At 41.5% G+C, this 23,163-nt stretch overlaps 2 protein-coding genes across 3 annotated transcripts in view; one reads left to right on the top strand and one right to left on the bottom strand.

The window, feature by feature from the left end:
- The first annotated feature begins 3,730 nt into the window (after positions 1-3,730).
- LOC146677149 (insulin-like growth factor-binding protein 7) lies at positions 3,731-12,194 on the top strand. The gene is made up of 5 exons (XM_085418732.1): positions 3,731-4,184; positions 4,575-4,684; positions 7,537-7,641; positions 7,716-7,842; positions 11,883-12,194. The coding sequence occupies exons 1-5, from the start codon at positions 3,764-3,766 to the stop codon at positions 11,903-11,905; spliced, it is 786 nt and encodes a 261-aa protein (XP_085274858.1). The 5' UTR covers positions 3,731-3,763; the 3' UTR covers positions 11,906-12,194.
- Positions 12,195-16,558: 4,364 nt separating this feature from the next.
- Positions 16,559-23,163, bottom strand: part of LOC146677148 (DNA-directed RNA polymerase II subunit RPB2) — a 32,171-nt gene continuing 25,566 nt past the window's right edge. Inside the window, exon 25 of one of the 2 annotated variants that reach the window (XM_085418711.1) lies at positions 16,559-17,787. In XM_085418711.1, coding sequence (XP_085274837.1) covers positions 17,698-17,787 — 90 coding nt within the window. In that variant the 3' untranslated portion in view covers positions 16,559-17,697. Of the gene's footprint in view, positions 17,788-17,829; positions 18,436-23,163 lie in introns of those variants that run through there. The other variant, XM_085418719.1, reaches the window with a different exon arrangement.

Here is a 23,163-nt window from a genome sequence, read left to right as displayed (position 1 = left end):
AGGGCGGGTGTGTGTGTTTAGGGCACGGATGGCTTGGGGATAGAGGCTCCTCTTGAGTCTCTCTGTCCTTGCCCGGAAGATGCGGAACCTTCTACCAGATTGCAGAAGTTGGAACAGTTTGTTGCCAGGATGGGACGGGTCCTTCAGTATCTGCGCTGCTCTAGTCCGGCATCTCCTGGTGTAGGTGTCCTGAAGCAGCGTTCTGCTGTACGGATCACTCTCTGGAGAGCTTTTTGGTCCTTCACACAGCTGTTCCCGAACCACGATGTCATGTTCTGTGTGAGGATGCTCTCCACAGCGCCTGTATAGAAAATCCTGAGGATCTTTGGAGAGACCCTGAACTTCCTCAGTTGTCGTAGGTGATACAGGCGCTGCCTAGCCTTTTTGGTCTGGACCTGAATTCCCCATTACGTCGTTGCGCACTCGGTGCTTGCTTGGAAGTTTAGGGGTTTTTTTCGCTGTAAAGTTTTCTTCCCACGCACAATGGACGCTAATGTTTTTGTCACTTTTCATGGAATCAAACTCAAAGTAAGGTCAGTACTTCCACGCTTTAAACGCTGCACGCTCATACTCTCTCCCATAATCAATATGTGATCCATTGTTGATCTGCACAAGGCTGTTGTCACTAACGGTGCACTCGCTTACGTCACTGTCGTGAGACATTCTCCCAAAAAAATCACGGTTTTAGTAACGCAGTAACGCAGCGTTCCTACGGGAAAGTAACGGTAATCTAATTACCATTTTTGCAATAGTAATCCCTTACTTTACTCGTTACTTGAAAAAAGTAATCAGATGGTAAATGGTAAATGGCCTGCATTTGTATAGCGCTTTTCTAGTCCCTAAGGACCCCAAAGCGCTTCACACTACATTCAGTCATTCACCCATTCACACACACATTCACACACTGGCGATGGCAAGCTACATTGTAGCCACAGCTGCCCTGGGGCGCACTGACAGAGGCGAGGCTGCCGGACACTGGCGCCACCGGGCCCTCTGACCACCACCACCATCAGATTACAGTAACGCGTTACTGCCCATCTCTGGTGGCAGAAAACTAACACTGCACATCACTCTAAACACACCATCCCCACTGTCAAATATGGTGTTGGCAGCACCATGCTCTGGGGGTGCTTCTCTTCAGCAGGGACGGGGAAGCTGGTCAGAGTTGATGGGAAGATGGATGGAGCCAAATACAGAGCAATCTTGGAAGAAAACCTCTTGGAGTCTGCAAAAGACTTGAGACTGGGGCGGAGGCTCACCTTCCAGCAGGACAACGACCCTAAACATAAAGCCAGGGCAACAATGGAATGGTTTAAAACAAAACATATCCATGTGTTAGAATGACCCAGTCAAAGTCCAGATCTAAATCCAATCAAGACTCTGTGGTAAGATCTGAAAACTGCTGTTCACAAACGCTGTCCGTCTAATCTGACTGAGCTGGAGCTGCTTTGCAAAGAAGAATGGGCAAAGATTTCAGTCTGTAGATGTGCAAAGCTGGTAGAGATGTACCCTAAAAGACTGGCAGCTGTAATTGCAGCAAAAGGTGGTTCTACAAAGACTCAGGGGGCTGAATAATTACGCACACCGACTTTGCAGTTATTTATTTGTAAAAAATGTTTGGAATCATGTATGATCTTCGTTCCACTTCTCACGTGTACACCACTTTGTGTTGGTCTTTCACGTGGAATTCCAATAAAATTGATTCATGTTTGTGGCTGTAATGTGACAAAATGTGGGAAAGTTCAAGGGGGCCGAATACTTTTGCGCTTTGTTGGATGGTGGAGGCTGTCATCTGGTGGTTAAATACTGGAGGTGATCAATCAATTATCTAATTATCAGAGACTCCACCCAACAACTCAGCAGACACGCCCAGGTATCCACCCCCTAAGAAAGAAAAGGGGAAAAAAAACCCACAGCTATCCTCTGGTGGGAGGAGTCACACATAAAACAAACACTGACAACATTGGATCATAACACAGTTAAAAGTTGAAATGTAAATGGTTGTTTTTTTATTATATAATTGATTTGTTTACATTTTATGTGGAGTGAATAAATAAAAGCATATTTATATATAAACATATAAATAAAAACATGTTGTTGTTGTTTTACATTAGTAATTCATTTTGTGCATAATTTTATATTACTGTTGATAATAAATTAATTAAACCAACAACTTGAAGAGCTGGTTGGGAGCCGGAATTCCCATCACTAGAGAAAGCGAACTCCCGGCACACCGTTTTCAGACCCCCCGCGATCTTTGGCTACTCAGGTTAAACATGATATATAAGTCACTCAGATAACTTAAAAATGTTATTGTTTGTTTTTTTCACTGTTTTATTTGTTCCTGAGTAAATCGGTTTGGCTGAAATTAAAATTCTAGTTTTCGCACAGCTGAATAAACGTCAAACAGAAAACTGATTAAACAGAAGTGTGAGATGATCGAGAGTTTGCTCCAGTGTCCTGTTATATTTTAGATAGCGAGGAGCAGACGGCTGAGTGTATTAAACCCCACCGAGACAGCGGTGACGCAAATCTGACGGCCAATTTCACAGCCACTCACTTCAGGCCTACCCGGTCTTTGGAGGACACGGCCCACGTAGACTACGAAGGACAGGTCCTCCAAAGGATGCAGCCTAGGAATTGGGACACAGCTATAGTCAGTCTCTGCTTGATTAAGGTGAAGGAGGAGAGGTAAGCTGTGTTACCGATTCCATGTGCGTTTGTTAAGTTTCACAAATAATGGAGGTCACTGTAAGTAAATTGCCCGTCTCTGGGAACCCAAAATGTCTGCTTACCTTACCCCCTTCCTTGATACTCGAGTCAGACTGCTTCCCACAGTAATACTATAACACAGAATACAGCACAGTTGTAATAATCAGAATACTTTAATGATCCCTGAGGAAAGTATGTGGTGTCAGTTGTACAAAGTCAATAAGAACAGTAACAGACCAAACTAAATAATAATACACTATAATGCAAAGTTTACAAAATAAGAACTAGCTCTAATATATAAAAATAACTCAATTATAAATATCTAGAATAATACGTGATATATACGATTCACATTTTACTTTAAAATGTAAAACTTTGTTATTTACTGCAGAGCGTGTGCAAAGAGTATAACTACTGCACTGTGTGCTGATGGAGCTGTACAGAGATGGCCTCCATTCCCACAACATTACTGGCCTTGTGACCAGTTTATTTACCCTCAACCTGCTGTCCCAGCATGCAACAGCACAGAGGATAGCACTGACCACAGCAGGCTGATAGAAAAATCCTGAACATTGTCTGACAGATGTTGAAGGACCTCAGAGACTCTGGCCGTTCCTGTAGAGTGCAGTGGCATTTTTAACCCAGTCCAGCCTATTATCAGTGTGTCCTCTGAGGTATTTATGCTCCTCCACAATGTCCACATTGACCACCTGGATTGAAACGGGGGTCACGAGTTTCCTGGTCTTCCTAAAGTCCACAATCAGTTCTTTGGTCTTTGTCACGTTGAGCTGCAGATGATTCTGCTCGCATCACGTGACAAAGGAGTCATCAGAAATTTTCTGAAGGTGGCAGGTCTCTGTGCATGTAATACTGTATGGAAATAGTGTAAAGTACAGTAGTACACAGTACAGTAATGCAGTATTACTTTACAGGGTCGTATTATCTTCTAGGCTGAGGGTGGGATCAGCTGTGGGTGGAGGCGGAGTCCCACCCTTGGAGCAGCTGTGTTTCAGCCCCTCAGTTTCAGACTGACTCAGAGCTGCTCGCAAACATGAAGTCTTTCTGCCTCCTCTCTCTGATCCTCCCGGTCCTCTCAGTCCAGGACTCTGCCCCTTTGGGATGTGGATCTTGTGATCTGGCTCAGTGTGCTCCTCTCCCAGCGGAGGGCTGTGCTGCTGGCTCTCTGGTGGACTCCTGTGGCTGCTGCTCTGTCTGCGCTGCCGCAGAGGGTGAGCTGTGCGGAGGTCGCCGGTCGGCAGCTCGCCGCTGTGGCTCCGGTCTGGAGTGCGTGAGAAGCGGCGAGAACAAGAAGAACAAGATGGGAGTCTGTGTCTGTAAGAGCAAATACGAGGTCTGCGGGACAAACGGAGTGACCTACACGAACACCTGTGCACTGAAAACTGCAGGCCTGCGAGCCCAGAGTGAGGGAAAAGAATCTGTCAACATGCAGAACAAAGGTCGCTGTGGTTCAGGTGAGGTCGCAGGTCATGGTATCAATCTATGTAGCCTGCAGAAGGGGGTCACTTATTCTGATATGTGGCTTGATACAGTTGGAGAAATAACCTGCAGCTGACGTACATATATACGTATGTATTTATACGTTGCTGTGATGTAAATGTAGAGCAGTTAAAAAAACCTAAACGTCTCTTTCCCCTTCTGTGGTCCAGCGGACTATGAGGCAGTCTGTCAGTTACAGACTGATGTCGCCTCTGATAATCCTCCTCCATCCCAAACATCACATTCCTTTCTACATGAAAACACCCACTGAGTGTGCTCAGAGCAAACTGAATTCCTGTGAGGTCACTGAGGACTTCCTGTCTGGACCTGTTTCACCCACATTCATCTTTTCTTTCTGTCTGCAGCTCCACTCATTGTTACTCCTCCAGGTGAGGTGTACAACGTGAGTGGCTCTCAGGTGTACCTGAGTTGTGAGGTGGTGGGCGTGCCCACACCAGTGCTAACCTGGAAGAAGGTGAGTTTGTGTGCCATCATTCAGCAGTTTGTCACACATTTAAGATGTATTTTGTTTTTCTCCATAAAAAGAAACACTCAAAGGTTCAGGCGTGACTCCACAGAAGTGTTTGCCTTCCTCTTTGCTGCTGACTTCCTGTTTCCTGCCGCTGCCAATAGAAACAATCAAAGTTCTCCACCTGGAAACATAAAACAGGAAATTATCCTGATTTAAACATTTCCCTGAACAGCAGCTTACATCACTACTTAACAACAATAGTCACCTTGAGGTACTTTAACATGCAAGGAACAGACCCCGCAGTATTAGAGGGACGCCAAGCAAAAATTAAATTATATCAACAGTCTTTGACTTGAAGAAATTGCTTAACACTTAAACCTATGTTCCGCATATTCCAGCATATAAAATAAAATCATATTTTGTGTTTACACTCTTTGAAATAGATGCAAGTAAAATGGCAGAAAATAAATAGAATCAAAGACTCAGCAGCTCTTAAATCTATTGTCAGCTGTTTATCAGGAGTGGGGCGGGTGGAGGTTTGCCCACAGCAGTCATGTCAGTGAGGGGATCCGGGGGTTTCTCTGTGAATGTCACATTCCCGTGGCAGCGTGCTCGCTCAGAAGTTTAGGGTTTTTTTCAACTGTAGAAAGAAGTTTTCTTCCCACGCAGAGTGAACAGCAGACGCTAATGTTTTTGTCACTTTTTATGAAAAAATGTTTACGCTTTAAACGCTGCATGGTCGTACTCTCTCCGTACGCACTCCATATTATCCATTGTTGATCGCCACACGTCTGTTACCACACGCTTACATCATTGTCATGAGACACTCTCACAAACAAAATCACAGGTTAGTACCACAGCAATGCAGCATGCTTAGGGGAAAGCAACAGTAATCTAATTACTTTTTTGCAATAGTAATCCCTTGCTTTACTCGTTACTTGCGAAAAGTAATCAGATTGCAGTAATGCATTACTGAAAATCTCTGGTGAGGATGTAACAGTATTAAAAGACAACCAACCTCTGTGGGAGTGGATGATATGCTTCTTCAATAACATGAGAGAATAACACGGATGAATTCTATCCTTAAACTTTGTTACTGCACCTTCAGAAGGACATGTAATGCAGTGTATTACCCACTGCTGTGTAATCTGTTACTGTAAACTTAAATGTTATTAAAAATGATCACGAAAGACAGTTTTCAAGAAATACAGTTAAATGTTCACTTTCTGTGGGATATGTCAGAACAAGGGTGTGAACTCAATTGAGTCTAATAATAGATTAAATTCCATGTTGAGGCTGTTATTTTCAGTAAAAGAGAAATGGTAGAGAAAGTCTGAGTATGGGTCAGCTGCATGATAGATAACAACAATTCAGTTTTTTGGTTAGCGTGTTATGAGGCTCAGAGTCGGCCTTTCAAAACTTAAATTGTTTTTGGCTCTATTGTTGATTGATAAGCTAGAGATGAAGATCGTCTTGGCCTGTGTCTCCAACATATCATTATGATAATCGTTGTTATCGTTGGAATCCGGTCTTTAAGTTATGACATGATGCTTCCGGGCCCAAACTACCCTGCGTTTAATAAGGCTTTTTGTGTTTTTAACATGTTTTAATGCTTTGTATCTTGTTGTATTTAATCTCAAAAAACCCTAAAAACAGTCTGTGATCACTGTCGGCCTCTCTTGGTTTTTATTACCGCTGTTCATTTTAAAACTCAGTTTTTAAACCCTTACGATGTAACTACAGCCCAGCCCAAGCAGCAGTAGAATGACTAACCTCATATTGTGGATGGATTATCTCAGTTGTTCTCCTGACTGAAGTTTGGTCCGTTTACAGCATCCTGCCATGCAATTGTATTTGTCTCTAACCATTGGGAACCCTCACGTTAACTTTTATGGAGTGGAAAAAAGTTAGTATTCATCCTCCAGCTTCACTGTGTTTATGCTATGCTAACATAGCTGTGTCGCTAGCGATCACGTAGCACAACATTATATACCAGCTAGCCCAACTTCAGTAACCCTTCAAACGTCACTGCTGTTTAGTTTTCTGTCTTCATTTATGTTGGAAGTGACAGCAGAGCTGTACGTTTGAATTTTTCAGAAATCTCTCAGTCAGAACATGCTATATCATGTTTAGGTGGAAACTAGTGAGCTAACTCCCTGCTAACTTCTAACTCTGTTAAATATCATAAATCCTGTTTTCATGGATGCCTGGATGTTAAACTTCATAGTTACACCTGGTAAAGCAGCAACGCTGATCATTTTATTACAGATGAAAGAATTTAGACAGTTTAAACTCTCAGTGATGCTGCAGTGTTTGTTTGGGACCTGCAGCGGAGTTTGGGCCCAGACATGGCTAATAACGTCAGACTTAAAGACTGGATTGGCTATGTGAGGAGTTCAATTTAACTTCACAACAGCTGCTGCCTCAAGGCAGTAATATAATAAATAGGTTAATTTACAGCATTCAGAGATATCAGCATGTTTCATGAACTTTCTTTATTTTTTTTTAATCAGGGCTTAAAAACTGATTCTGACGGCTTGTACACTAAGGGCTCAGGTATGTTCAGGTGTGTCTATCAGGGTGGCAAGTAACGGCCTGTTTGAAGAGAATTTACAGACCTTAAGCCCTAAGACCTGCTCAGAGCTGTGGTGAAGCAGGATGTCCAATCATCAGTCTCAGCTTCAGGTGGGGATGTCAGGTGGTTCCTCCACCACAGTCAGAGTATGAGTGAGAAACCCGTTAGAAGACCACAGGGGTTAGACAACTCTGTGATGACATCACAGAGTCAATAAGGTATTTGAAGTTGGATCTCTAAGATTAGAGTGATGATGATAATGATGGGTTTCTTCTTTCAGATCCTCAGTGGGAAGAAGATGGAGCTTCTTCCTGGAGACCGTGACAATCTGGTGATCCAGACTCGAGGAGGACCGGAGAAGCATGAAGTGACCGGCTGGGTGCTGGTCAGTACAAACACTATGTTATGTCACTGCTGCAGTGGGACCAATCAAAATAGACCATGGTGTTTGTGTTTCAGATCTCGCCTCTGACCAAAGAAGAAGAAGGATCGTACGAGTGTCACGCCACAAACACCAAAGGAGAAGCTTCAGCAGTTGGAGCAATTCATGTGGTTGAGTCCATCGATGAGCTCACTGCCAGGAAAGGTAACATCTAAAATTACCTTATGAAACATCCCCCATGGTCATCACTGACCTTGGTCTCTGGAGGATTTACCTCAGCCTTTGTCAGCCTTTCAAAAACACCATCAGACTCAGCTCAGTTTTTCAGGCGTAGATTCTTCCACTTCTTCCATAACTATAAACTGTTAAATGAAGAAAAATGTTTCTAGTCCAAGAAGCAGACTTATCCATGTCAGTGAAACACGCTTTAGGGCGGCAGTGGAATCAGAGCTCCTGTTACTGAAACTTTTAAAATGATAAATAAAACATTTGCAGAGGCATTATCCAGCTTTTATTACCTGAGGCCTGTTCTCTTCTTATCCCATTACAAAGTAAGCAGAAAAATGATCCAGAGATGATTCTAAGCATGCCCAGATCATCCAGTTACAGACTGCTGGGCTCCTGCCAATTTATTCTGATAATCAGTCTTTTTTTCTTCACTAATCACAGATATATCATACAGGAATGTGGGGTCTAGATGGAGAGCACTGCAACCTTACTGACAAAATAAAGCATAGCCATCAGAATCCAGCATTGCCAAAAGTCTCTAACATAAACGAATAATGAAGCAGCCCAGGCTGCTTCATTATTCTTCTAAATTCTTCATTCCAGATTTAGAAGTGACTGGTGATGGTTAAGTTACATACAAGTAACATGTGTTGTACATGACACGTCAAACAAATGCAAACAGAGAACGTAACATCACATTCACAAGGAGATGATGAAATGAACTGAATATACAGGAAAATCAAAAGATTGGGACCCTTTTAAAAAACAGAAATGTTAATAAACACTGTATGTGGGATGACGTGTATATGTCTATGTATGAAAGTATTACATTTATACATACATACATGTATATATGCCACCCAAGTGTTTGTGATCATTGCTAATGAGTCTTTTACACACTGTGGAGGAATTTTGGTCCACTCATCATATGAGAATTGTTCTTATCAGCATCACCCGCATTTTTGAGGTCATGCTACAGCATCTCATTCAGATTCAGGTCAGGACTTTGGCTACGTTCACACTGCAGGTCTTAATGCTCAATTCTGATTTTTTGTTCAAATCCGATTTTTTTGTCTGCTTGTTCACACTACGAATAAAATGCGACAGTAAACGCGCTCTAGTGTGAACACTCAAAGCGGCCCGCATGCACAAAAGAAGACGTCACACACAACGCGCTCTGTTTAGACCCAGAGCAAACAGTATTGTTTGACTGATGGCCCTTAATATAGAGACTTCGGACTTTACGTTTCCCAATTTTTGCTTTAAGTTATTTTGTTATTCACATAATAATGTAGATAACCTAATAATGATCCTTATAGCTGTTTTAGAGGAGCGGTGCTTCAAAGGATAGTTGCAGATTTGTCAGAATCTGCAGATTATACAGTACAAATAAAATGTTCACGTTTCTCCAACGTTGTCTTCCCAACAGTTTCACTGACATCTACACGGGATGGCCAGGAAGCGTTCGCGATGTCTTCTCGGGCGCTGATAATTGGCGTCTGTCTTGTGTCAGTGACGTAAAAGACGGATTTAATGCGACATGACCGTTCAAACAGCAGTCGCTTTCTAAAACATCGGATATGTATCGGATTCAGTACCACATACAAAAGTGACCCAGATCGGATTTGAAAATATCGGATTTGTGCCGTTCACACTGTCATACCATGATCGGATATGGGTCACATAGTGTCAAAAAAATCGGATTTGATGCGCTTTTGCCTGCAGTGTGAACGTAGCCTTTGACTAGGCCACTCCAAATTAAAGATGGACTTGCTGGTGTGCTTTGGATCATCATCCTGCTGCAGAACACAAGTGCACTTCAAGATGTTTTGGTAGAATTCACGACTCCATTAACAACAGCAAGACATACAGCTGCCAAAAAGTTTTGTCTTGCCAGAGCACAGAGTATGTTGGGGATCAAGATGTTTTCTTAGAAAACCGAGACAAGCCTTTCTGTTCCTTTTGCTAAGCAGTGGTTTTTGTCTTGGAACTCTGCCATGCAGGCCATTGTTGCCCAGTCTCTTTCTTATGGTGGAGTCATGAACACTGGCCTTAACTAAGGCAAGTGAGGTGTGCAGTGTTTTGGATCTTGCTCTGGGGTCTTTTGTGACCTTTTGGATGTGCCGTTGCTCCACTCTTAGGGTAATTTATGTTATAAATTGGAGTGGGGCGATCACCTTTTTCACACATGGGTTTGGATTTTTTCCCCAAAGATGAACAAACACCTTTATTTAGAATATGCATGATGTTTTTAATTTTTTACTTGTGTTATCTTTCATGATCTGACATGAGCAGACCCACGAGCAAACATGTTTTCGCACCACTGTATATAAACAATATATCAAAAGATTGGGGGCCTGTTCTTCGTACCGCGCTAAGTGAGTTAGCTGGATGAGATTGTTGATGATTTCGCGTGATCCTGGATCGTTCGGTTCCCCGAAGCCCATCCGGGACTTGCTGTCATAGCAACAGAGCCGTAAGCGTAAACCTGCTGGGGAGCAGGTTTACTTTATGTAAACAGGATTAGATCGCGGCCACGCAGGTATGTCCGCGTCATTCATACGAAAGCAACAGCGATATTCCACCACTGTTTCACCATAAATAAATAACATCAATGTAACTAAAGATAATGCAGCACTTGATCCTTTTATTGATTTCACACAGATACATACAGGTCATTCCCTAAAAAAGGGAAATGTACTATTAACATTCTATTACATGTATGTGATTATTACAGATGTAATTCATATTTCAGAGTAGTAATTGTAAATTACTTCGTGTAATCAAGATGAGAGACCACGGCTATAAAAGCGAAGGTGGATTTGGGAAGTCTGTCGCAGTCATATCCTGTCCGTTTACGCGAGCAACCCATTGCGGAAGGTGCAAGATTGATAAGGAGAGTCCTCAGAATTCAGCGTATATTGCGGGACAGACAGGATCCTTTAGCTCAGCGCGACAGTGTGCTCATAGAAAGATATTGATTTTCCCATGAGGGTATTATTCACTTAACCAACTTGTTGACGAGGGGGTGCAGGACCACCACCTGTCTTTTTTTTTGCTCTGCCCTTTTCTTGGTTGCTGTTATGAACAAACAAACAGAGTATTCCAGGGTCTCTTTCCAAGAGACGACAAGCAATATAAGTGATAAATATTACCATTCTGTAGAATATTCTTATATTTCACTTTTACTTGTTCCCATGTTCTAGTGGGTCCTGTTGTGGCTCTAATGTGAAAGGGGATATAATATAACATATTATAATATAATATAATGTAATATAATATTGGATAATATGGTGTGATATGATAAATCTACCCTACCGCCTACTGGTGTTGGCCAGAGGGGCCGATGGCGCAATATGGCAGCCTGGCTTCTGTCAGTCTGCCCCAGGGCAGCGGTGGCTACAACCGTAGCTGCCTCCACCAGTGTGTGAATGTGAGAGTGAATGAATAGTGGCATTGTAAAGCGCTTTGGGTGCCTTGAAAAGCGCTATATAAATCCACTCCATTATTATTGTTATTATTGAATTACTTACGAGTTTGATTTGTCAGCAACTTTCTGCCAGCCCTCTCTCCTTGCTTTTGCAGCCTTTGCAGTGTTCCCTTGCGTTTTAATTAAACTCTGAAACTCCTGAAATCCCTCACTCAAGAGTTCTTGCTCTGCTGCCGAAAAATACTGAGCGCGCTCCTTCGACATTTTCGCCGACCAATCAAAGGGTTGCCGATCAATGTTTCTACTATCGATGCGTAGCCCCTGTTGGGCCACCCAGTGATCTCACATTACTTCATCCAGCTATACTAATCGTCAACAACAGGTGTGTTCGGGGAACCGGAATAGCGAGCTCAGAGTTAGCGCGATGATTTGGTCTTGGATGTTTCATTTGATCTTGGATGTAGTAAGCGACGTACGAAGCACAGGGCCTGGGACACCGCCTTTACATTATTGACATTTTAAAATGATAATTTGTTGAACAAGAAAAGAAACATATCTGAAAGTAAATATGTCGTGTTTCTTTCAGTGACAAAGGAAGTCAACCTGTGATCAGCTGATCGTCTCAGGAATCCCAGACTTTTAACTTCCACTAAAACCTGAATTTGTTTCCTTTCAGTCGTTTTTAGTTTTAATCCAGCCTTTTTCAAACTTCAGTCTTTTGTTCTACATGTTATATCTTTTGTTATATTTGTAACTTTTAAAGTATTTTTCCTCCTCTGGGCACCAGCGGAAGTTTGAAATGGTGAAACAGGTGTATTTGTTTGTTGCAGTCTACACATTAAATATGAACCTTAAACTGCATGTTTTTCTTCTCAATTTAATAAACCATAATAATGTTTGTGTGTTGTTTGAATCTAATCAATATTTCAACTCTTTCAGTTAAATAATCAATGTTTTTACTGTGAAGGTCCCAGAAAAACATTATATTTTCAAAAATAAAAAGAGAAAAATGGAAAGATCAACTAATTCCTTGTGATCAATGTGAACTTTCATTAAATACAAACATGCATTCATCCATTTGCTTTTGCTTATCTGCGGCTGGGTCGTGGTGGCCGCAGGCTAAGCAGAGAAGCCCAGACCTCCCTCTCCCCAGCTGATCCAGTGGAACATCAAGCTGTTCCTAGGTCAGCTGAGAGGAGGCCCTGGGGCAGATCCTTTCACCTAGTCAACGGCGTACAAAGATCCTGCGCGATGAACCGTAGATTTCAAAGTTTGATTCCTCAGTCCATAAAACCTTCCAGTCTTTAGTAGTGCAATGGTGGCGTTTCATGGTCCAGACAAGCCTCGTTGGCTGTGTCCCAATTCAGGGTCTGCACGCTTGAAGTACGCGCACTACGCATACTACGTACGGTGCGTACTATAAGTACGAGAAGTGCGGAAGTGAGAGGCTTGTGAAATGGGACGGTATACGCTTTGTCGCGCTGTTCAGGTTGCCTAGCAACCATGATACTAACCGCGAGACACGTTACATACAGCTTTGTTTGACAGAAACGAAGGAGAATGTTTTGTCAGTCATTCATTTTTGTCATGACATCACTTTGATTAGTTGAGTATCTGAGGCTGAGACCACGGGACTGTAAAACATGATTGTTGGGCTTCATTTCTGTGCTGAACAGTCATTTAAGATTAGTTAGTAAATAACAATTAGTTAATGTTGTTCATGAGACTAAAGTCATCTCACTGTGGTAATGTAAATATAATATGGCCAATATTATAGTATTGTCAGATTATTATGATATTGATTATGATATAAACACCCAGCACGCCCCTGCGGGCGGTTTATCCTTCAAGCTCGGGTCCTCTACCAGAGGCCTGGGAGCTTGAGGGTCCTGCGCAGTATCTTAGCTGTTCCCAGGACTGCGCTCTTCTGGACAGAGATCTCCGATGTTGTTCCTGGGATCTGCTGGAGCCACTCGCCTAGCTTGGGAGTCACCGCACCTAGTGCTCCGATTACCACGGGGACCACCGTTACCTTCACCCTCCACATCCTCTCGAGCTCTTCTCTGAGCCCTTGGTATTTCTCCAGCTTCTCGTGTTCCTTCTTCCTGATATTGCTGTCATTCGGAACCGCTACATCGATCACTACGGCCATCTTCTTCTGTTTGTCTACCACCACTATGTCCGGTTGGTTAGCCACCACCATTTTGTCCGTCTGTATCTGGAAGTCCCACAGGATCTTAGCTTGGTCATTCTCCACCACCCTTGGGGGCATCTCCCATTTTGACCTCGGGACTTCCAGGTTATACTCGGCACAGATGTTCCTGTACACTATGCCGGCCACTTGGTTATGGCGTTCCATGTATGCCTTGCCTGCTAGCATCTTGCACCCTGCTGTTATGTTTTATATATATATATATATATATATATATATATATACACACATATACATATATCACTGACTTTCAGCTTGTTGTGTTTGTGGATATATGACTGACTTTAATTATTAAACATTCGCACATAAATAAGTGACGTCATATTCAGTACTTTTGACAGTTCACTCTTCGGCCGCTCCATCTTATTAGGGAAATTCCACATACATAAATGTAAATTTCAAAACTCAACCCCATCATTTAATTTGTTTTTGATTGAAATTGAATATTACTTAAACTCTCTTAAATTAACTTCCAATAAAAAAGGTTTATCATTGATTGAAATTCATTCAGAAATGTTTAACGAATGAGCCGTCACAACTTTCAAATACAAAGTTGTTATGAAGTCTGTCACATTCCCCCCCCCCCCTTTTTTTTCTTTTGTTTTTTTCCTTTATTTATTTATCCTTCTTATTTCATTGTACTGTATATTGTTACTCTTATTTGCCTTGTATGTCTGCTGTACAAACTGAACTGGAATGACTGACTTTTCGCTTTATAATTTCAATAAAGTTTGGGGAAAAAAAACCCCTCTTCGGCCGCTCCGTTCTGCCGTATTTTGCGGCAAAATTCTCCACATCCACCGCCACGCTATGACTTGTGGGATATATGGGACCACGAAGCGTGCACTGGACCACGCTTGATATTTGGGGAAATCGACGGCGCATTTGGAGTATGCATTTGAAGTACACTTCGAATTGGGACAGCCGTCGTCGCGTGGCGGTGATGTAACTGCACTTAAAATGCGTACTTCAAGCATGCAGACCCTGAATTGGGACACAGCCTTTGTCTTATTCTGACGTCTGGCTTTCTTGCTGCAGCTCGTCCTGTCAAACCTGCAGCTCAAAGCCTTCTCTTCACACCTGAAACTGAGACTTGCTCACTACGACCACTATTAAGCTGTGTGGACGTAGCCTGATTCAGTCGTGTCTTTGGGTCTGCAGACCTCTTCCTGTCAGTTTGTTTCTGAGCCTTTGGATGCTAAAGGAAACTGGACTCACTGACATCTTGACTTTGTTTGCGGTTTCTCTGTCGGACAGACCGACATTTATGTGTTATGATGGTCTGTCTCTTTTCCACTGTTATTCTCGCCATGTTTGTATCAACACACTACAGTACAGTACTGTTCAGCTGATGCCCACGAGGGTATGGTACCACAGTGTGCTCCAACACTGCTTCATGCAGACAGAGGGGGACGTAATCCAGAACAGTTAGAACACCTGTAGGAATTAGTAGCACCAACTTTCAAGGCTGATCAATCTCCAGTACTGCAGAACAGCTTTAACCTCCTAGGACCTGGCGACATCACATTTTGGGTATTTAGACCAAAACACTCAATTTCGCTCTACAAGGGCCAAATATCCACTTAGGAGGATATTATACTTGTAACAAGTGTCACCTGGCAGTTTGTTGCTCTCTACCAGGTGATTGGCTGAAGAGCTGTGAAAAGGTAGTGGGTTTGTGGGGTGAAGTCAGCGCTCTTCTGTGGAAAAAAACAGAGGCAATTAATTCACTCGAGTGCGAGTGGGTATACTGTCGGTAAGAGACTTTTGCCATTTTTGTTTGGATCATTTGCTATTGTATGTGCCTATTTTTAATGTGTTGTTGGACTTTTTTAGTGTGACCACTGTTAAGGTTCAAAATTGAGGAAGGAGAATACAAACCACCCATGGTCCAGGAGCTCTTGGTCAAACAATGATTTTAATGAATACACACGTGTGGGAAGACAACTCTGTATGCAGACAGCAAGTAGTCTTCAACTTAATCAAAGCATGAACAGATATTTTATAGCATCAGGGTTTGATTTACTGACGCCCCTTCATGCGTCACAGATACATTTTATACATAGATCAGATCAACACCACAATGACTTTTAACCCAGAAGATCATCTTCTATTTTCATGGCTGGTACTTTCCGTTCTTGTCTTAAAGTGAATTGTTCCTCTTTCTTACCGAGACATGACTAATCTCTCCTCTAAATAAATCTAACTCATGTGTGTGTGTATGTTGACCTCACATGCTCTCTGTGTCACCTCTTCACCTACTAACTGTCTGTGTCTCGTCCTCAAATGCTCTTTCTCAATTCACCTGTTGCACTTCTGACCTTTCACCAGACCAGAAGCTCACTGAGACTATATGTATGTCTTCTACTAAATAAATGTTTTAACCAAGAACTTCTACTAAAACCTTAATATAAAATGACCTGATATAAGTGTTTTGTAAGCATGTATTGCAATTCCTTCTATGGCTCCAAGTCACTTGCACAATAGATTGTCCGGACATCGCGCCGAACAAAGCTTCCAACCCCCAATTAATTGACCGAGCTCCAACTCTTTAATAAGCACAGATATGCATTGTGTATAAAATAGTCATAACTGCACCTGAAATACAAGGTCAACATAATAACTGTATGCATAACATCTTAAAGCCTTCTTAAAGCTATCTGTTACATTGTTAAAGCCTCGTCTTAGCCTGCTGCTCAAAATAACTTCCTGCTTCTGCAAACTCTCTGCAAGCCTGTTTCCTGTCAGCCTGTGACTTTTAGCCTTTCTGAAAGACACACACTGTTCAACCCCTGAATGCAATATAAACTCCAGATTATATTATTAATGCAATGGTAATAATGATGATTATTTAACAATAGCAGTAAAATAATTTCCCTGCTCCACACCACGAATTTTAATAGAAGAATTGATCAAGCCCTAGATCGACGGTGCGCAGGGAAACTGATCAATATTGTAGGTATATTGAGTGTTTGTTTTGAATGGTTTCATAAAACTGATATTTTATTGGGTAATATTTTAATCGATAATCTCGATAGTCTCTGCTGTCCTTTCTTTGTTCTTTTGATTGATTTGTAATTTTGTTTTGGTTAGTTGTCCAGCCGTAAAGGCGGGTATTGATTGAGAGTGAGTTGTGTAAGGGCGGACTAACCTCCCTTTTTGTTTTTTGTTTAATTGTTTGTGCCACTTCCCTTTATCTCCCAGATCGCAGGTCATGCATAGCACTGATTCCCAGCTGCGCTGAGACCCGAATTGTTTGCAGTGCGTGCCACGATTGCAGTGTCGCTAAGCAGGGTGTGACGGGTTGCAGTGTTATTTTCGCACAGTTGGTGTGGTAAGTCTCATGTGCAGCTGGGATATCAGCAGAATGTGTTGTAAGTCCTGTCTAATTGATGTAATAAATAAATGATCAATTTATTTCTTTGCCCCATTTACTCATACCTTGTCCTCGGTTACATACTGCTACTGTTCTATCGAAATTTTAAACGAATATCCTCATATGTGGATCTCATTTTTCTTAGAAACAAAAATCAGGTTAAAAATGGTTTTTACATTCATCAGGTCCCAATATGCCCAAATATCAAAGAGAAATTAAAAATGCGTGCCATGGAAGACTTTGGGTCTTAGGAGGTTAAATTGTTAACTCATGTTGTGTTCCCTGAAAAAGGTCTTTTTATATAATTCTGACATGTACGTGTTTTTCCAGTTTTGGGTAACCTTACCGTTTTTAACCTTTGGCAGTTCACCACTTACCTTTGTACCATTTCAAGCTGTTCACTGGACTTACACAATTTGAATTGCAACAAATAACTGGAAAAACTGGGTGTTCTAAAACTTAACTGGTAGTGTATATATTAATATTCTTATATGCAGGTAACATGACCCTTCAAATGCCTGTAACGTGAGCGTGCTCAGAGTGAGAGAGGATTCAGTTAACTTGAGTTTTTAAATCGATCACCTGACTCAAAAACATCTCTGATCAATACTGGAGACTCACCAGTTGTACCTTAAAGTCATAACCCGTCAGGATAGTCACATGAAGAACAAAACACAGATCATCACATGATCAGGAACTGATTTATTGACTTTTACAAAAAGCAAGACAAAAAAAACTAAAAAAAACAACAACTAAACTTCGACTTTCACTTTCTTGTGACGTCACAATGTTCTCTGCATCCGGTTGATTACTTTATGATGTCATCATACGAGGAGCAATGCTCATTGACATCAACTCCTGGAACAGAAGCTTACAGGCGTATGGCATCCGCACCAGAGAGATCTGACAACAACAAACAAAGTGAGGTAAACAACACATAAGAACAAAGACAACCAAAGCATCTCTTCAGCTGGTTTTCTGAAACATGCTTGGACCCTGACATAAAACTCTGGCTTTTCTGTTCTTGAAAAACAGTAAGCCTAGGGACTTCTGCTTCAGCCAATGGAGTAACCGGTCACGTTGAGGAGTTGCTCTCCCACCTTACCTTTAGTTATTCCTTCTAATCTCGTTATCTTGGATTGTTTTCTACTCACTCAACATCGAAAGGGTTATAACCCCTAAAATGCCTTAAGGGAGTGGGAGAATATGCCGAAACAACAAGATAGAAGCGCTTCGACCGCTAAAGCTAACTCTCAGCCGGACCAAGCTAATGCTAGCAGCAACGCAGCCGCTAGCAAAGACTCGGAGATACTCAGCTATAGTAAAGCCAAAAGCGGAGATTCGAGAGGACAGCAGACAAAATATGGGCAAACTGAGCCATGAAATTAATGCAAGCTGGATAACATTGCCTGGGACATACAGTGCCTATCAGAGCGGGTGGATGAGGCGGAGTCCAGGATCACCCAGCTGGAGAGCTGGGCTGAAGAGGTGACCATGGCCATGTGCACGAGTCTGGAGGAGCGGAAAAGTCTTCAGCAAAAGATTACTGATCTGGAATCAAGGTCACAGAGAAACAATATTCGTCTATTCGGTTTGTTGGAGGGGGGAGAAAAGAACCCGGTTCCATAATTCATGGACCCACCTGCAAATACCGGAGGATTTTGACATGAAAATTTAACGCGCACATCGTTCGCTGGCAAGTAAACCCCTACCGGGGGCACCTCCGGGACCTGTCATCAACTTTCAGGAATATTCAACAACATGGTCCTGAGAGCATGGAAAAAAAAAAAAAAAAAAAATCAAAGTAGGTGCCAGCTTCATCTATTTCGACCATGATTATCCATGTGAAATTGTCAAAAAAACGCAAAGAATACAGCCATAAAGAAGCTGCTCAAAGAGAAAAACATTTGGTTTCAGAGGAGGAAGATCAGCCGAATGCAGTGTCGCAACTTCGAGAGCTTCTGGGCTGGCAATCAGCAAAAGGCAACGGCCTAGCCACGGCAATGAGAGCAAAGGAAAAGCTACAGGGTTTCCAAAGAGATCCAGTGGTTTAGTTTTAATGAGGAAGCTCCTTTCCGCTCCCTTTTGGCCTCACTTCATTCACCAGCCAGGTGGGAGAGTTGGTTCTCCGTTTACGTTCTTATACGTTGGGACTTTTAGGATGGTGGTGTTTATGTCTATAGACAGTTACTTTCCTTTCCAGGCCCTCTCACTTTGAGAGGCTTCCCCCCGACCCACCAACGGGGTCTTAGTTGGGGAGCAAGAGTCTCCTCTAGAAGTCAGTTCTTCATTGTTTCCCCTATATCTGTTTTGCTATGGTTTCGGGGGCCACTGTTCCAGTTTCACTTATTTTTACTGTCTTGTTCAATGTTGGATAGTTTTAAAATAGCCTCCCTGAATGTTAATGGTTTGGGCAATCCACTTAAAAGGAAAAAAAGGGTTCTGGAGAAATTGAAGAAAGGATGGCTCACACGTGGCTTTTCTAAAAGAGACACATTTGTCAAAAAAAGGAACACGCTAAATTTTAATTTCCCAGATATTCCACTTTTTTATAGCACCTGTAGCAATAGCAGACAAAGAGGAGTAACAACTCTTATTTCTAATCTATTAAACTTTGATTTCCTTGATGAGGTTGGTGACAAGGTGGGCAGATATCTATCAAAGGGAGAGTTAATAATATTGTTATCACACTAGCTAATGTGTATATTCCTCTCGAATGTGATAGAAAATTATTTAAGTCATTTTTTTTGATGCTTTAATTAGAGTGGGCGAAGGGATTTTATTCTGTGGTGGAGACTGGAATACAATTCTTAACGTCTCCCTGGATATGACAAGTTGTAAGAGACAAAAAACATAGTTCAAAGGATCTTAATATCTTGATGAAAGAAACTGGTCTGTTCGATGTTTGAAGAGCCCTCCATCCTAAAAACAGGGATTACACCCACTGCTCATTCTCGCACCAAATTCATTCCAGACTTGATTTCTTCCTAATGAACGTTGTTGACTGACATAGAGGAAAGGAGTGGTCGATCGGTACTTCAGATTTATCAGATCATAATATGATTTATTTATCTGTTCAATTATCAAGTTTTGCCAAATCTACAATATGGAACTTAGGTATCCTCAATAAAGAGTCTGCTATAAAGGAGTTAAAGGGGGAAATAACCAGTTGCACAGGAGATAATAACGATGGTCAGGTTAAGGCGATTGTGGTGTGGGACACGGTTAAGGCAGTGAGAGGGGTAGACTGATTTCAAGGGTGGCTCATCTAAAAAAAAAAAAAAAAAAAGGTAAAAGGGCAGCATATGATGATCTCGAAAAAGATCTGAGAAACGTAGAAATCAAACTACAACAAAACGGCAAAGATCAAAGCTTGGTCAACCAAATTAGAGTAACTAAAAACAAGATAAAAGTGTTAGTGCAAGACGAATTGGAAAAGAGATTAAGATTCTGCAAGCAATCCCTTTACGAATCATCCCCGAAAGCAACAAATTCTAGCTAGGCGGCTCCGGAAGCAGGAACAAAAGCATGCTGTCCTTCGGATCAGGGACCCCTCTAACGCTAACTTGATTTATGATCTGGTAGAAATTCACACAATTTTTAATGACTACTACCAATCGTTATATTCGTGTCTAGCTCCAATAGCAGAAATATTTATCCTCTTTAGCTCTTCCTTCTCTTGGATTATTACAGAATGAAGCTTTATGCACACATAACTAGAGAACAATTAGATACTGCAATCAGTAACTTTAAAGCAAATAAGTGCCCTGGTAGTGATGGATTTCCAAATGAGTGGTACAAAATATTTAAAGAGGAACTTGCCCCTACTTTACTCGAATCCTTTAACTTGACCCTCGACAATGCTAAAATATCTCCATCCTGGCGTGAGGCAGTAATATCTGTCCTACCTAAAGAGGGTAAAGATAAAGAATACTGTGAATCTTACCGCCCCATTTCTATTTTGAATGTAGACTATAAATTATTTACGTCAATAATTTCTAGACTAGAAGTCCATTTGCTGGATTTAATACACGAAGATCAGATAGGCTTCATAAAAGGGCGTCAAACACATGACAGTATCAGAAGAACGCTTCATATTATAGAAGAAGCAAAGAATCAGAAACTGAATATGGCACTAGTAAGCCTAGACGCAGAAAAAGCTTTTGACCTGGTCAGCTGGCCCTTTCTTTATAAGGTACTAGAGTGTCTAGGATTCAACAAGATCATTAAATGTATACAATCATTATACAGTAGCCCAGTGGCCAGGTTAAAGATCAATGGACATCTATCCTCTAGTTTTCAATTGAATAGAGACACCCGGCAAGGATGCTCAGCCCCTCGCTCTTCGCTTTGTTTATTGAGCCTGAATCCTGATATGTCACCCCCTGAGCTCATGTCAACTCTGAAAGAGTTTGGGGCCCTGTCTGGTTATAAATTAAATATTACTAAAACACAAGTCCTGAACTTTGATAATCTGCTGAACTCAATTCAGGAGGACACAACTCGCTGGTCTTCACTGACTCCGGACTTTAGTACAAGAATAGAGATTGTGAAGATGAATCTGTTGTCCAGATTCTTATATCTCTTTATGGCTCTTCCCATTAAAATCCCAGATGTTCAATTCAAATCCTGAGACAAGTTAATATCACACTTTATATGCGCAGGAGCTGGACCAAGGATACAATTTAAAACCCTTCAAATTGATAGAGATCATGGCGGACTGGCCCTCCCCAACTTATTACTTGGCAGCAACATTGTTTGTTGATGTTCCCCGGCAGTGGGGACCCAATGGAAACAAATTGAGTTTAGCATGTCTCCTCCCCAAACACGGTTGGTAGAAAAATCAAGGATAAGTAACTTAGATAACCATATAGTGGAAAACACTCTTTTAATTTGGCATGAAGTTATTAACAAATACAATCTGGGGAGCAATATTAACATTTTGTCATGGCCTTCCTACTTACAGAAGTTCCCACCTGGAAGGTTAGATCCAACATTCTTGGGTTGTATTGGAAAACGTTTAACTGCTCTGTGTCTGTTTGTAGAAGCAGGCACCTTTAAATCATTAAAAAAAAATTGAAAACAGAATTCAATCTGGAAAATACGGATCTGTTGCGATATCTGCAGGTTCGTCATTTTTTTCCAATACAGAAATAAAGGGCCCCTCCTCCCCAGAAATTGATCTTGTCAAAGTCTTTACAAATGCCTACAAATGTCTGCCCACCAAAACAGTGTCTAAACACTAGAAAGGGCTACAAAAACAATATGGCAACAACACACTATATGTGAAGTCAAAATGGGAAGCAGAGTTGAAAATTGGATTGTCAGAGGGTGATTGGCTCTAAATGTGTACCACACAACAAACATCAACTAGCTCCTAAAGGTGGAGGGAATTCAGGTGGAAAACTTTTAGATTCTTTATTTCTCCACATATTACTAACAACTTTCAAGGGCACCGGCAACAATGTTGGAGACAGTGTGGCCACCTGAACGCCAATCACTCTCATATTTTTTGGACATGTACACAATTGACTTCCTTTTGGGACAGTATATCCAAGTTAACAGATAACATCATGTCCTATGCCATCCCTAAGGATCCCAGAATCTTATTACTGGGCTTGCTACCCAGAGATTTGATTCTAAAAAATGACAGATATATTTTTAAAATCCAGTTGATCGCATCTAAAAAGGCCATAACAAGGAATTGGCTTAAGACAGATCCTCCCTGAGTTAGTGCTAGAGATTATAGAGGAAATGCATCTTATGGAGAGACTGACTTTCCTTCTACGACTAAAAGGTCATCTCTTTCAACAACGTTGGACTAAATGGCATAAATATAAGCAAAGGCTTGAAAATTCTGTCACTTAATTTTGCTTATCTCTCTTTTTGTGTGATGATTGGAACATTTTGTTCCTCTTTTAATTTTGCTGTTTTTTTGTTTATTTGTTTTTTGTCATACTCCTGTCAGAATGAAAATTCTAAATAAAAAGTTAAAAAAACAAAACAGTAAGCGCTTACTGTTTTGTAAGCCTACTACTGTGTTATATATAAAATGTATTCAGTGCTCAGACTGAATACATTTGCAGATGTTTCTATTGGTGGATTTATCGTGAGCTCAGGATTGAAATCTCTGTCACAGTGTGTGGGGAGATCGTGGCTCAAGAGTTGGCAGTTCGTCTTGTAATTGGAAGCTCCGACAGTAGGACTGGGCAATATATGGAATTTTTAAATATATCGATATATTTTTATATGAGATATGAGATGTGACAATATTGTTTA

Source organism: Rhamphochromis longiceps, linkage group LG2 (assembly GCF_057381845.1).
Source record: "Rhamphochromis longiceps isolate RC_006_pf linkage group LG2, R_longiceps_female_GT1.1, whole genome shotgun sequence".
Lineage (NCBI taxonomy): Eukaryota > Metazoa > Chordata > Actinopteri > Cichliformes > Cichlidae > Rhamphochromis > Rhamphochromis longiceps.
The sequence above is the reverse complement of the archived record's forward strand: the minus strand, read 5'-3'. Positions and strand labels throughout refer to the sequence as shown.